This window comes from Narcine bancroftii, chromosome 2, assembly GCF_036971445.1.
Source record: "Narcine bancroftii isolate sNarBan1 chromosome 2, sNarBan1.hap1, whole genome shotgun sequence".
Lineage (NCBI taxonomy): Eukaryota > Metazoa > Chordata > Chondrichthyes > Torpediniformes > Narcinidae > Narcine > Narcine bancroftii.
The window spans coordinates 54292441-54307722 of NC_091470.1; the positions used below are offsets into that span (position 1 = coordinate 54292441).

General features: G+C 35.8%; 1 protein-coding gene across 3 annotated transcripts in view; it reads right to left on the reverse strand.

Annotated features, from left to right (window-relative positions):
* prkd1 (protein kinase D1) overlaps nt 1-15282 on the reverse strand; it is a 265779-nt gene that overhangs the window by 50902 nt on the left and 199595 nt on the right. For all 3 annotated transcript variants that reach the window (XR_011351249.1, XM_069916697.1, XM_069916698.1), the window contains exons 5-7: nt 13858-14068; nt 10777-10854; nt 10250-10448 (exon numbers count right to left, since the gene is read on the reverse strand). Coding sequence is in view for 2 of the 3 variants with exons in the window: in XM_069916697.1 (XP_069772798.1) it covers nt 10250-10448; nt 10777-10854; nt 13858-14068 (488 nt within the window). In the remaining variant the exon portion in view is untranslated. The remainder of the gene's footprint in view (nt 1-10249; nt 10449-10776; nt 10855-13857; nt 14069-15282) is intronic.

The following is a 15282-nucleotide window of genomic DNA, read 5'->3' on the forward strand; positions in this document are numbered from 1 at the left end:
AGACAGGATTTTAGAGAATTCATTGAGCGACAAATTAAAATGTACTTTGAAATAAATACGGAATCAGTGAAAGATAAGTTTATACTATGGGATGCAATGAAAGCGTTTATCAGAGGGCAGATAATAAGTTATGTAACTAAGAGGAAGAAGGACTACAATCGGGAAATAGAACAGTTGGAAAGGGAAATAACAAATACAGAAAAATAATTAGCAATAAAGGAAGATACAACTAAAAGAAGAGAATTGGCAGACAAAAAAATAAAATATGGAACACTACAAACATATGAAGTGGAGAAGAAAATAATGAAGACAAAACAGAAGTATTATGAACTAGGAGAAAAAAAACGCACAAAATACTAGCGTGGCAACTTAAAACAGAACAAACTAAAAGAACAGTATTGGCATCAAGAAAAAAGGACAAACAAATTACATACAACCCAATGGAGATCAACGAAAACTTCAGGGAATTCTATGAGTAACTATATCAAACTGAAAATGAAGGGAAAGAAGACAAAATAGATGAATTTCTAACTAAAATTGAACTACCGAAATTGCAAACAGAGGAGCAAAATAAATTAATAAAACCATTTGAAATAGAAAAAATACAGAAGATATTAAAAAAACTACCAACAATAAAATGCCGGGAGAAGATGGATTCCCAATAGAATTCTATAAAACATTTAAAAACTTATTAATTCCTCCTCTCCTGGAAGTAATGAACCAGATTGAAAAAACACAAAACATGCCAGATTCATGCAAAACAGCAATAATTACAGTAATATCAAAGACGGGGAAAGATCCACTAACACCAGCATCATATAGACCAATATCTCTACTTAACACAGATTATAAGATAATAGCTAAACTATTAGCAAACAGATTGGCCGACTGTGTACCAAAAATAGTAAAACTAGATCAAACTGGATTTATTAAAAAAAGACAAACAACGGACAATATCTGTAAGTTCATTAACTTAATCCATGCAGTACAAGGAAACAAAACTCCAACAGTGGAGGTTGCTTTAGATGCAGAGAAAGCCTTTGACAGAGTAGAATGGAATTATTTATTCAAAGTACTACAAAAATTCAATCTATCAGAGAAATATATTAATTGGATTAAAGCATTATATAAGGGACCATTGGTGACAGTAAATGGATATATATCAAACCAATTTAAATTAAGCAGATCAACAAGGTAGGGATGTCCACTATCTCCCTCACTGTTCACGTTAGCTATAGAACCACTAGCAGAACATAAGAACAGAAAATAAAATAAGAGGGATAAAAATAAAAGAGAAGGAATATAAAATCAGTCTATTTGCAGATGATTTTATAATATACTTAACAGAACCAGAAATATCAATAAAAGAATTACATAAGAAATTGAAGGAATATGGAGAAGTATCGGGGTACAAGATCAACACAAATAAAAGTGAAGCAATGCCAATGAATAATGCGGATTTCATAAAGTTTAAGCTAGAATCACCATTTAAATGGCAAACACAAGCAAATCGATACCTAGGTATACAACTAGATAATAATCTAGGCCATCTATACAAACTAAATTATCAGCCATTAATGAAAAAATTACAAGACAACTTAGAGCACTGGAAAGACTTACCACTAACACTGATAGGAAGGATAAACTGTATTAAAATAAACATCTTCCTAACGATACAATACCTATTTCAATCATTACCAATTCACCTAACAGAGAAATTCTTCAAGGACCTAAAGAAAATAATAAGGAAATTCTTATGGAAAGGGGGGAAACTGAGGATATCACTAGATAAATTAACAGAATGGTACAAACAAGGAGGCTTACAGCTACCAAACTTTAAGAATTATTATAGAGCAGCACAATTAAGATACCTATCAGATTTTTATCAAACAAGGGAAAAACCAGATTGGACCAGATTAGAGCTAGATAAAATAGGGGAGAAGATACCTGAACATATACTATATAAGTGGGATGAAAAGTTGGTGCAACATAGGAATTCATCAGTATTGCATCATCTGCTCAACATTTGGAAGAAGATTCACGTAGAAAGGAATAAAGTAAATTATCAACTAGCAAAATTAATATTGACACAAAATCAACTAATCCCTTTCACAATAGATAACCTTTCCTTTAGAGAATGGGAGAGAAAAGTGATGAAAAGAATAGAAAATTGTTTTTCGGGATATAAATTATTATGTTTGCATACCACCAACTGAAAGCCTACTTGAAGGACAAATTGGGAAACAGTCTGAGGTTACCAGAAGGAAGAAATTTTGAATATGTGATTACAGACACAATGATAATTTAAAAAATTATAACAAACATGTACATCAAACTGCAAGAAAAGGAGAACGAGAAACAAGCTGTAAACCTAAACAAAAATGGGAACAAGATCTAAACATAAAGATAAAGAATGAAACATGGGAAAAGCTATGCTCCGGAACTATGAGAAATACAATAAACACGAGGTTACGCATGATACAATATAATTGGTTACACAGGCTATACACCACGCCCCAAAAGTTAAATAAATGGGACCCAACAGTATCAGACAGATGTTTACGCTGTAAGAAGGAAACGGGAACAACAATACATGCAATTAGGGCATGTGAGAAAGTGAAAAAATGTTGAGAAGATCTAAACCAGGTATTAAATAAATTCACAAAAAGAAACATACCAAAAAAACCCAGAGATCTTCCATTAAGTAATATAAGAAATAAAGAACTCAGACTCGATATGGATGGAGCACAAAAAAGATTTATTATGATAGCCATAGTTGTAGCAAAAAAATGTATTATGTCAACCTGGAAATTAGAAGACAGCGTGAGAATACAGCAATGGTACATAGAAATAAATAAATGTATTCCATTGGTAAAAATAACATATAATTAAAGAAATAATATCACAATATTCGAACAAATATGGGAACCATACATGAAACACAATAGAGAAATCCTACCATGGACCTCCACCCCTTAAAATGACAGAAGGAGAAGACAACGAAATGAACTGACCCAGTACGCAAAAGTAAAAGACGCAAATTTCTTGTTTATTTTTATTAAGTGATGACATTGTTTAACAGGTTTAATGTATCATATAGATTGAACTTTGAATAAATGGGGAGGGAGGGAGGGAAGGGAGGGGAAAAGGGGAGAAAATGACACTGTATATATTCAAGAGAAAAATGTCTGTATATATTTTGGTCAGTATGGTTCATAGTGTGAAAAATAAAAAATAAAAAAAAATGATCAGCAGCTTGAGTTTCTGTTTGACTAAGGAGATGATAGCTGGAAGCCATGTTGCTTTTCAAGATAGAACTGTGTGACTTGTAAACTCAATCTATAAATAATCCTGCTATGCCATCATAGCTTGATTTTTACACATACAATTTGTTAAGGGTCTACTGCTCATGCATTCAAACTGTGTTTGCTATCAACTTTGTCATTTTATTTTAAACTAGATCTTTAATCCAGCAAAATTTAATCAGTTAAGAATGTTGACATAATTCCCAATTGCAAGGTATATGTCAAAGCTTTGACTCCCTGGTGTTTTGCTTTCTGCCACGCAATAAGCTCAAGGCATTCTTTCTCAACTTACTGCAGTTAATTTGTATAATCAAATCAAGGAAAGCACGACGACTGTACATCATCAATTCCCAGGAAATATGCTGAAGTTGTCTATAAAGAACATTTAAAAACAATTTGACAAAATTCAAATCCCATACTTTCTAAAGTAGAATCAATGTTATGCCTGGTATTTGGTAAACTTTGTAAGTTACACCATTTAAATCATAAAATGTTCTTGGAGCACATACTACAGTTTCAACAATCATTTGAACATTTTAAAACTGATTTAAAATAATGTTGTTGGTTTAGCTGCAGCAAGCACGAAGATTTGGATATTAGAAAATAAAAACAAATTGAATGCTTTCTGTAACTTGAGAAAATATGGAAAGTGAAAAACTCCCCTGTAATAGGCCATTTATAAGGAAGAAATCTGAGGTACGAGTGAGATATCTACAAAACCTAATCTTCAATATCTGCACTGTTGCAAACAAAGAAGGAGCTCCCAAGGACCTGGTCGCGTTAATATCTCATGATGCAACTACACATTCAGCTCAATTGACCACTGGAGTTTCAGTACCTGCCTCATTAAGATGACGAATTTAATGAAAAAAGAATGACACAATCTGCACTGCAGTCCAAAAAAACAGGTACTTTATACTGGTAGGATCTATACACCTTTTGGTAAAGGGTTTGTATTGCATTATAATTTCATGTTGTCTCACCTGATGTGATAAATTGATTTTGTACAATTATCAATTTTATATCTCTGTCTTTTGGTCATACTAAAAACAATTAGGTACACTTTCAAAAAATAATGAACTAGGAAGCACAACATGAAAATATATATGGCTGTCTGCTTCCTACAATCTGATTTGACCTGGAGACCAATTATTACCAATTATAATGGGCTATAAGATAGAGATGTGAATTTTATTTTTTATAATTTCATGATTGTTGCAAATGAACTCAATCAGGTACTTATTTAAGGACTCTTAATTTTGCACTTTATTGTTTTTCTCTCTCTTTGCATTGCAGTCAGTTTGATTACATTTCTTGATTTGTTTACATTGGGTCAGTTTTTTTCCCAATGCACGTCAATAAGTGGTCATTCTGCCTTGACCACAGGAAAAGAATCTCAGGGTTGTGTGAGATGTCATGTATGTTTTCTGACAATAAATCCGAAATCTGAATCTGAATCGAAATAGAAAAGATACTCTTGAGACAGGTGTGTAAGATTTTAGTTGTTAAATAATCTTATGTCGCTTTATTTTTTTGCTCTAAGAAATTTTCTTTCTTTAATTGTAATAGTGCCTGACAATAAGACCAATCTCACTCTGATGAAGAGTGAAGGGTTTGCTTAGGCAAACAGAGGGCCCCTTTGTACAATGACAAACTTTCCAAAGTAATTAGCAGGGCTTGTCCAGGTTAATCTTTAAATACATCCTCCCAATATTCTACAGTAGGAAAGAACAGATTGCAAAGGAAGGAGCAGTTTTACACTTGTGTCTGACGAGAGCAGAGTCAAGCTGTGACCTGTTTATCAGTCTGGAAAACAGAAGTGCTCTGCTCAGTAAAACCGGATAAAGTAAATCTTTCTAAAAATTATGATTTTGACTCTCTCTGATGTAGCCATTCTGAACTGTTGACGGTTGCTGGTGGTCTTTATGTGTAAGCTGTAGTTAACTGCATGTGGGAATTTATCTTTACTTTTACTAAGGAATAATATTTAACTCAAAACATAATTTTTTTTAAAAATCATGTGTACCTTTATTTGCTGTACCATATGTGGAAAACCTTTAAAGGCATGAACAAAATTAATCTCTGAACATTCACTACAGCAGATTAAACAAAAAGTTTGAAACAGATAATTCTGTGCCTCCCGAATAAAGCCAAATAACATGGCATTTCTAGTTCTTTAAAGACTGAACCAACAGGTGAATTAGTCATTAAGAAACAATTTACCATGAATAGTTTATCATTGTATTATCTATTTATGTTATCCATTTCACATCACAAATCAAAGTACAGTATTAATTTCAATAAAGTTGATCATGGTTAATTTATCTTTACTTTCAAAAATTGACAATGATATGAGCTAATTTCTTCAGTGTCCTAACATTGGATGTTATATGTCATAACATATCAATATTCATTTAATTATGAACATGACTCTTATTGATACGCTAAAGCTTTTTAAATTAGATATGTTTTTTTGTTAACAATTAAATCAGTGTTATATCTTAGTAGTTGATAAACTGCTAGGTAAACTTTTTGTGTCTGCCTTTATACAATGTATAAAGTATTCAGAAATATATCCATTCACATTAAAAATTTAACGAATGTAGGAAAATCTAGAATCACAGCATTTACCAAAGGTACATAACCTTCAGCTACGAACACGATGAAATGGCGACACTAGCCAACAATACATCAAGTTAAAGGAGAAGACTGCTCATCTGAATTAACATCCAAAATGATTTTAAAGAAGCAATGACCTCGGAGTTCTCCACATAGTTTCAATATTTGTATGCAACATAATGGGATTCTACATTACTACGCACAAAGGATGCAACAACTGATGGATCTGGGGTCTGCGTTACCTGCCTCAGACCATACATGCACACACTCACACACACACACACACACACACACACACACACACACACACACATAATATATATATTATACAATGATCTCAAAAGCAGCACAATATACAAGTAATGTTAATTGTGCATAATTGTTTTCACATTTGCAAGACTCAAATATAGTTTGAGGACAGTTTGACCCTTGAAAAATGAAGTGACACTAACCTGGAGGGTTGAGGCCAGCAGTAATTACAGGACACAGATTACATTGACCCTTCTTATAGAGTTCCTCCTCACTCATAATTATGAAATCTCACATCTCTCCCAGAACCTCCCCAGCCCTAATCCCTTCCATCATCACTTCTTCTGAACTCTCCAGTGATCTTCTCCCTCCTACAGACCAATGTACAATCTTGGCAGATCATAGCAAAAAGTGCAAAAATGAGTTCAATTTGCATTTCACCTTTGGCTTTATACATGGTGTAATTGACCTCTGTCAATTGGTCTGCGCAGTCTTTCCGAACCCTATCAGGTATGTTTTCTGGTCCCGCCACCTTGTGTGGGGTCACCTTGAATAGGGTTCTTCTCACCTTGGCTGCATCCATACAGGGGGAACATTCATCAGGGGGATACTGAGCTCTCATTTGCACCATCCTGTTATTCTCATTAAACCATGCAGTCAACCTTCATGACAGGGTGAAAAGGTTCACTTGTGATCCATTATAATCTTGATCCCTGGCCACATGCGCCTCGTGTCGCCTGTGTTGTGCAGCAGTTTGTGTAACTAGGAACTGGCTTCCAAAATTCAGGGTATTTTCCCTCTCATTAGTCCATGAGTTTTGTGACCAAACCTGCTCAAGATTCTTATTTATTTATAATTTTTCACTCTTTATTCTAACATACATGCAGTTTCTCATGCTTGCACTTGGTGTTACCCAATTCTCTTTTACTGTATATACTGTATCTATATGCGCTGAGAAATAAAACATTTAAAGGAATATTAATTGCCCATGTGACGAACAACATTCTTACCTAGTCAATGATTAGGTATCTTGGAGTCAAACATAGCAAGAATATATTCTTCAATCACCATCTTTCTGCCAATCTACAAACCTCATTACCCAACATCAGTACTGTATCCTTCTTCATTTTGCCTATTTCAGTGCCTAAGGGTTGCTAACATAAGCACCAGGGACCTACCACTCTGCGTAAAAAAATTTGATTGCTCTATTCCTTAGATAACTGTGGCAATTCTACGGTTAATACATTCAAAATAGCGCTGAGCCAATCGGATGTGATGAATGCATTAATCAGACCACCATTAACGTGGGACCACCTGGCACCTATGGCGACTTGAGATAATAAAATCCTGAATGATTCCTTTTATTGATCATATGCTATGGTAATCTTTTTTTTATAATGAAGTAGCCGTTGGGCTGCAGCAAGTAAGAATTTCAGTGCATATGTACATTATACAATGTAATTGACAATAAACTCATTATTGTTTAGTGGATTTCTCAAAACATTTTGCAAACATGATGCCCCTGCACTGTTTTTAACTGTACTTTTCTCTATACCTTTATGTTTTTGTACTTTATGCTATATCCTTAAAAACACAACACCCAACCCCAACCAACCAATTTTCCCCTGCAGCCGCTGCAACCATGTCTGCCTGTCCCACATCGGACTTGTCAGCCACAAACGAGCCTGCAGCTGACGTGGACTTTTACCCCCTCCATAAATCTTCGTCTGCGAAGCCAAGCCAAAGATATTAGAGTTTTTGGGTTTGTGCAAAGCAGACTTTAGTGGATGTTTCTATGCAGTGAAAAAAAAATTAACCATATGTGTCTATCTTGACAAACACCAGAGTAAAAATTGTGGAGACATTTTTGTTTGCCTCTTCCCAGTTCTGACTAAGGGTCTTTGACCTGAAACATTAGCTCTGTTTTTCTTCCTACAGCAGTGGCCTAACCTACTGGGTATTTCCAGCCTGCTTTTTATTTCAGATTTCCTGCATCTGCAGCTTTTGTGATTTTCAAAATGCTGGATTCACTTTTTGCCTTTCACTCCTGACTTCACAGCTCTTTGCTAATTAACCAGTCTGGTTCTATATCTTCAGAATGCTCATCCTCCTAATTCATATCTCCCCTCATGATGCATTATTGAGACCAAAACCCATTTGAGGATGTATTTTTTTTCTATGTAACATTACTTCAACCATGGTATCTGCAGATTTTCATGTTTTTCTTCCAATTAAAACTTCACATTATTTCTTCTGCTGTCTGACTAACATGTTGCACGTGACCTTTTTTAACCACATCATGTGATCACAAAGTTTCAGAAACTTTCATCAGAATATATGTATCTCTCCTGAAGCACTTCTACCTTGCTAATTCTACATCAGATTTTAAAATGTTTCTTAAAACTTCATTCTTTTGGTCATTTACATGAGCTCTCATCCCTATGAAACAACCTCAAACATTTCAAGTCACAAATAAATGCAAGCAATCATTACTCATGAGAGATTCTGACGCTGGTGTTGAAGCTTATCATCTCCTGTCTGAGAGGCAACATGGAGCAACAGGCTCAAGGCAGATGCCATCTCCTGGAACACCTGAATGGCAAAGATGCATACATCAGGAGGTTCTTTATCAACTACGGTTCACCATCTAACACCATCCCCTCAAAACTGATCAGCAAACTCCAGGACCTATTACTCAACACCTGATTGAGTAAATGGATCCTTGATTTTCTCACCTACAGACCACAATCAGTGAGGACTGGTAAGAACATCTCCTCCATAATTCCCATTGGTACTGGAGCACCACAGGACTGTGTTCATAGCCCATGGTCTACTCGCTTTACACCTACGACTGTGTGGTTCAGTACAACAAATCCATCATCTACAAATTTACTGACGATACCACAGTAGTGAATTGTATAAAAAGAGGCAATAAGTCACCACAGAGGAAGGAGATTGAAAACTTGGCTGAATGGTGCACCAACAAAAACGTCGCACTCAGTGTCACCAAAACCAAGATTCTGATCGTTGACTTCAGGAAGGGAAAACCAGATGTATATGATCCAGTGATCGTTGGGGGAAATCAGAGTTGGAGATGGCAAGCAAATTTAAGTTCTTTGGAGTCACTATCTCAGAGGATCTTTCCTGGAGCCCACATACAAATGGAATCATGAAAAAGCACAACAGCACCTCTATTTTCTCAGAGTTTGTGTAGGTTTGGTGTGACATCGGAAACCTTGGCAAATTTCTACAGATGTGTGGTGGAAAGTGTGCTGACTGGCTGCATCACAGTCTGGTATGGGGACACCAATACTCCTGAGTGTAAAGCCCTGCAAAAGGTAGTGGCCACAGCCCAGGACATCCTATTCCAACCATCAAGAACATCTACAGGGAACACTGCTGTCAGAGAACAGCAGCAATCATCAAGGATGCACACCACCCAGCACATACTCAGTTCTCATTGCTGCCATAAGGAAAGAGGTCCAGGTCCCACAAGACTCACCACCACCAGGTTCAGGAACAGATGCTACCCCTCCTCTATCGGACTCCTCAACAATAAATTCAATCAGGGACTCATTTAAGGATTCTTGCACTTTATTGTTTTTTTTTCCCTGTTTTGCAGTTAGTTTACATATATTTTTGGTTTACGTGTGCACATTGTGTACAGTTTTTCTTTTGCACTAGCAATAAGTAGTAATTCTGCCTGGCCCACAGGAAAAAGAATCTCATGTTTATATGTGATGTCATTTATGAGGCAGTTTAAGATACAGTAAGCCCATTAATTGTTTTTCAATAAACTAGGACAAGTCTGCAGATGCTGCGGTCGAGTATAATACACAAACATGCTGGAGAAATTCAGCAGGCCATGCCTGTTGAGTTTCTCCAACACATTTGTGTATTTCAACGTTTTCCATAAGCTTTGCCTGAATTATTGCATTATGGAATGTAACTGGCAGCTTTAAACATCTCATTCAATGGCTTCCATTAATTGATGAAATATTGAATAATTGCAGTAAAACGAAATGTATTTATTTACCTGGAATCCTTGATTTAATTCATTAGAAGTACAGACTAACCTTATTGCACGGTTTGCCTCATCATGTTCCAGCTCCGGCATGTCACCACTGTCGCAGTGGCTCACTGGGATTAACATTTCAGAGTCGTGACACATGGACTCTTCCATATCATCAATCATCACACTGTTTCTTTCACCGTCATTGTCATCACTTCCTTCTTCCATTACCACATCTGACTCTGCACCAGGACTAAGCAATTCTATTCAATGAACAAAACACACAACCCAATCACAAATTCCAACTGGGGTGCTTGAAGCCAAGTTCTAATTAAACACAAAATCTCTGGGAATCCACAGACTGCAATGTACTTGACGTGATTAAATATATTGAGGGAACATTTCATATATTTAATTTAAATAATGAAGCTAACTTGAATAGATTCAACGCACAAGCTCTCACAATATTTTTGCATGGATTATTCAAATTCATTATTGAGAATAAATATTTTCGATCACCAATAATCTTCAAAATTTACAAAAACCCAAGAATGTTTAATTTGAGATATGGAAATGGAAGTTCCAACTTACCACCATCAACAGCCACTTCACCAAGGCAATTATTTGGTACTTTAGGAGCACAACGCTTATGACAGTTGAACTTGCAATCTAAGACAGGAGAAAATACAATATATGGCTCCAATTATTTAAATAGAAAGTTATATGTTTTACTTTAAGAGCCAATAGAAAGCAATTCTGCAAAGATAAACTCAAACAAAATTTTATAAGCCTTTTGTCAACCGCTTTTTTTGTCTTGCACTGTGAAAATTGAAGCACCCAGTAAGTAGCCTGCAATTTCAGTGGTATTCTAGTTTCGCTTATGATACTATTATTGGACCATTAAGATTTGATAGAAGTATTTAAAGATATGAGGGGGAGAGACTTTTTCCACTGAGGGTAGGTGAGATATAAACCAGAGGACATGCATTGAGGGTGAAAAGGATAAAGTTTAGAGCAGTGGTTCTCATCCTTTCTCTTCCCACTCACTATAAGTAATCCCTATGCCATCGATGCTCTGTGATTAGTAAGGGATTGCTTAAGGTAGTATGTGAGTGGGAAGGGAAGGTTGAGAATCACTGCTCTAGACCGAATTGTTACTGAAATATTTTGCTTGAGAAAAATTGTCATTGGCCCATTTCCTTTGGAGTTATGAAATCATACACATAACAAGTCAATTAGGTACAATTAAAGCAGTGGTTTTCAAACTTTTTCTTTCCAGCCACATACCACCTTAAGCAATCCCTTACTAATCACAGAGCACCTATGGCAAAGGGAATACTTAAAGAGGTATGTAAGTGGAAAGGAAAAGGGTTGAGATCCATTGGTTTAGGGGGAACTTCTTCAGACAGAGAATGGTGGAAATGTGGAATGAGCTTCCAGCTGAAGTGATAAATGCAGGCTCAATTTTAACATTTAAGAAGAATTTGGACAGATACATTGATAGAAGAGATGTGGAGGGCAATGGGCTGGGTTCAGGTCAGTTGGACTAGGCAAAAAAAAATGGCTTGCCAAAGACTATGGTTCTATAAATCGCTACAGTTTCACCAAGTGGTTATGTTGCAAGTTCTGGAACTGTCTCAGAAATATTCAATGAACTGCTCCAAAGGAATGTAGATTTAGGTCACATGTATCTGTTTCTTATTTTTGATGGTAGAAGAAACAGATTTTGGAGTTGCTGGAATAAGTTTGATTACTTCTTGTGTATTGATGATGAAATTCAATCCAAACATGATACATCGCTCGTCAAGGAACTGAAAATTTATGCTGGAAGATCCTTAAATGAGTCAAGAGTTATGGGGATTGCTTGTATTTCATGGCGCTGACTTCCTGAGTACTATTCCAGATGCACCTATATTAGAAATGAGTGCTCCTAATCCATACCTTGCAGGTGGTGTGAAAGTGTTGGAGGAGTCGGAGCTGAGGCACTAGCAGAGAGCGCACTGCCTCAGACCTGTAAGCACCGTATTTCTCTGCCTGTAATCTGGTCAACATCGAGATTGGACAATGGCAATGCCATTGCTTTTTTTTTTAACTATTTAAGGTTTAAAATGTTCCTTGGTCATTGCCGCAGGCCTAGATGTTTTCCAATATAGTATCTATGCATGGATGTGGCTCCGCTATCCAAGAACTTATGAACACAATGGAACAATGTACAGACACTGACAAATATCCCCATTTGTAAACTTATGTTTGATGGGAAATTAAAAATAGTTGAGACAAGAATACTGCATTAATTTTGTTTAGTAATCCCTGCATGATCTTCCCCAAATTAGCATTTATGATGATCATCCTTGGGACATCCTGAAATCTTTGACTATTTCTGTCAATCCCTGTGGGATGATAGTTATGGCAGGAACGAGCCGTTTTCTCCAAGTTCAAGTTAAGGCTCAGTTTGTGTGTAATTTTCTGCAAGTATTTCTGCTGGTTCTCAGGGAATCATGAGTTAGTTCATAAAAAGCATCATCAAATTTGAAAAATTGTAAACTGAGATAATCATACAACAAAACTGTTTCCTTGAACCTCACTTCATATTGATATGAGGATCTGGAATTCTTTGCTTACTGGCTCAGTGGCTCAACAACATGATTCCTTTTTGTTCCATGTGCTCTTTTTTTCATGATGGAAATTCTTGTCACAGCAGTGCTTGGCATTTATGAACATGTTGGAATTTTTGTTCTCTACTGCTGAGAGAACACAACGAGCTTGCAGTTAGACTTCCACTTCTCATTTAACTAAAAGGTGTTGAAAGTATGTTTGCTTCAAAAGAGGAAACAAAATCTAACTGCAGTGCATTAAATATCAGTGATGAAACCCATTTGGGGAAATCATCTCGCACCACTTGAACTTGGCACAATGCAGAGCGTGACGTCAATGGAGTATGAAGCCTGGTTAAAGAATTCAGCCTTGTTAATGGCATAAGAAAGTAGACCTTGCAGAAGGCTCTCAAAATATATACTGTCGCAGATATGGAATTCTTCAGATATTAGTAATATGAGTGCACTTTTCAACCCTTGCTTCTACGATGACAATAGCTTTAGTTTTGGATTAAAATTTCCAACGGGTATACTTCCAGACATGAAAACTGGGAACTTTTTTTAAGGAAAACAAAGTTTAAAAAGTCATGGATAACATGGGGCATCCTTACCACCACCCCCCCCTCCCCACCCCATGTTAACCCAGCAGAGCAAGCAAAAGTATACATTACAAAACTGCACAGTCCCAAATGTTTTGATATTTTGTCTGAAGTAACTTGCTTCTATGAAAATCTAAAATAAATTAGGCAAAAGCCTCTTGGACATTCATTAGTACATCCAGAATGCTACAATTGGTTATATTGTAAATGAGTGATTATTTTTTTATAAATTGCATGGTTTAAAGACAAGTGAAGGATGTTAAATAGTTCTTCAAGCAGGAGAGTTTGAATAATATTAAAATATATCCTTAACAGAGATTTTGTCATTATTGAACTAGTTTAGTGATTTGAATTCATTTACTGCACCAAAACTACAAGAAAACTTTGAACACAATTTTATCCAAACATTGTTTCCAGAAAATTGCAAGAGTTTTCACTGTTTAAAGCAAAAGTACATGCAAACTGATGACAGTACTCACCTTTACACTGAACTCCCTGTCTAAAAAGACCTTTCAAAAGCTTCTTGCAGTACTGGCAAACAGTGGGTCGAGTATAGGAATGAATGACAAATGTGTGAGGCACCTTAACCTTGGAAAGGTAAATCTTATCCAGTTTAATGGGGCGGCCAATGTATGGTTGTGAGTTTGAACGTCTTTCTCTTCCAATAAAAGACTCAGATGGTGTCTTCTGCTACATGAACATAAAACAAAGTGTTATTTTATTTTCAGTTACTTTTCAGTAACATTTGGGGGAAAAAAAACATGATAATATGGCAAAGTATATGCAGGGCTTAGCTATTACCTGTTCACTTCTGAATGGTACATTTTAAGAAGCACATTCCTATCCTTCACTATTTTTTCTTGCACAGTTAAACAGCAATTTGCACTTTGATTGGCTTAAATTTCTACACCAATTGGTTCACACTTAGCTATCAGAGAACATTACACAGGGTGAAAAGACATATGTTGAATCCGTTTTAAAGTGCTTTGGAAAGTGAGAGGGTTAAGCAAGTGTACATCAAACTAACAATTACATTTTAGTCAAACACTTAATGAATATACAATTTTCACATTAAGTGACTACATCAGAAATATGATTGCTACTTTCAATTAATGATTCAACTTGTACATGGGTTTTAAAATACTGTTTTATCTGACATTTTCTTTGAATTCTAAAACACTTGCACTCTGTTTCCCAGTTTCCGGCAGATGCTACAAGTACACCTATTATGCAACTTAAATACTAATGTATTGAACTCACAGTATGTTGGTATTTATACTACAAGTGCGAGGCTAGATTACTGAATAACAAATGCAGTCATTTACATAATTTATTCTACTCTTGGCTGTGGGATTTTACTTATCCTGTCGCTCTTTTCTTTCGACTTTCCCCAGAACCAATTCTATTGCCGTATCTTTAAATGCAACATTTCAGCAATATAATGAAGGAATAGCTTGCTTCTAATTTAAATATTGATTTATTGAATCAAATGAAACATAACTAAGTTAAAGATGAGATGTGTATAATTTATCCAAAAATACCTCTGAATTAACAGCAGCAGATTTTCTGTGTGACTCATTCCGATTTAAATATTAAGAAGCAAATACACACACACACACACACACACACACACACACACACTCACCTTGCATCATTCTTGCTTAGATCTAGTGGAGGGATTCTTTTTGTCCCTTCAGCTTTGCATTTGTCAACCTTAGGCCAATATCCAAATCTGCCATAAGATTTTAAATCGGCAAACTCATCTGAAGTCAGTCAAATGTTTAAACTATTTGTGAGGCTTCGTTCTGAACTTGTGACTTTATTTCCATTTTATAGTTTTACAACACTCTGGCAGAAATACTTTTAGTGTTAACAATGAAAAACTGACCAAGATTACATGGATA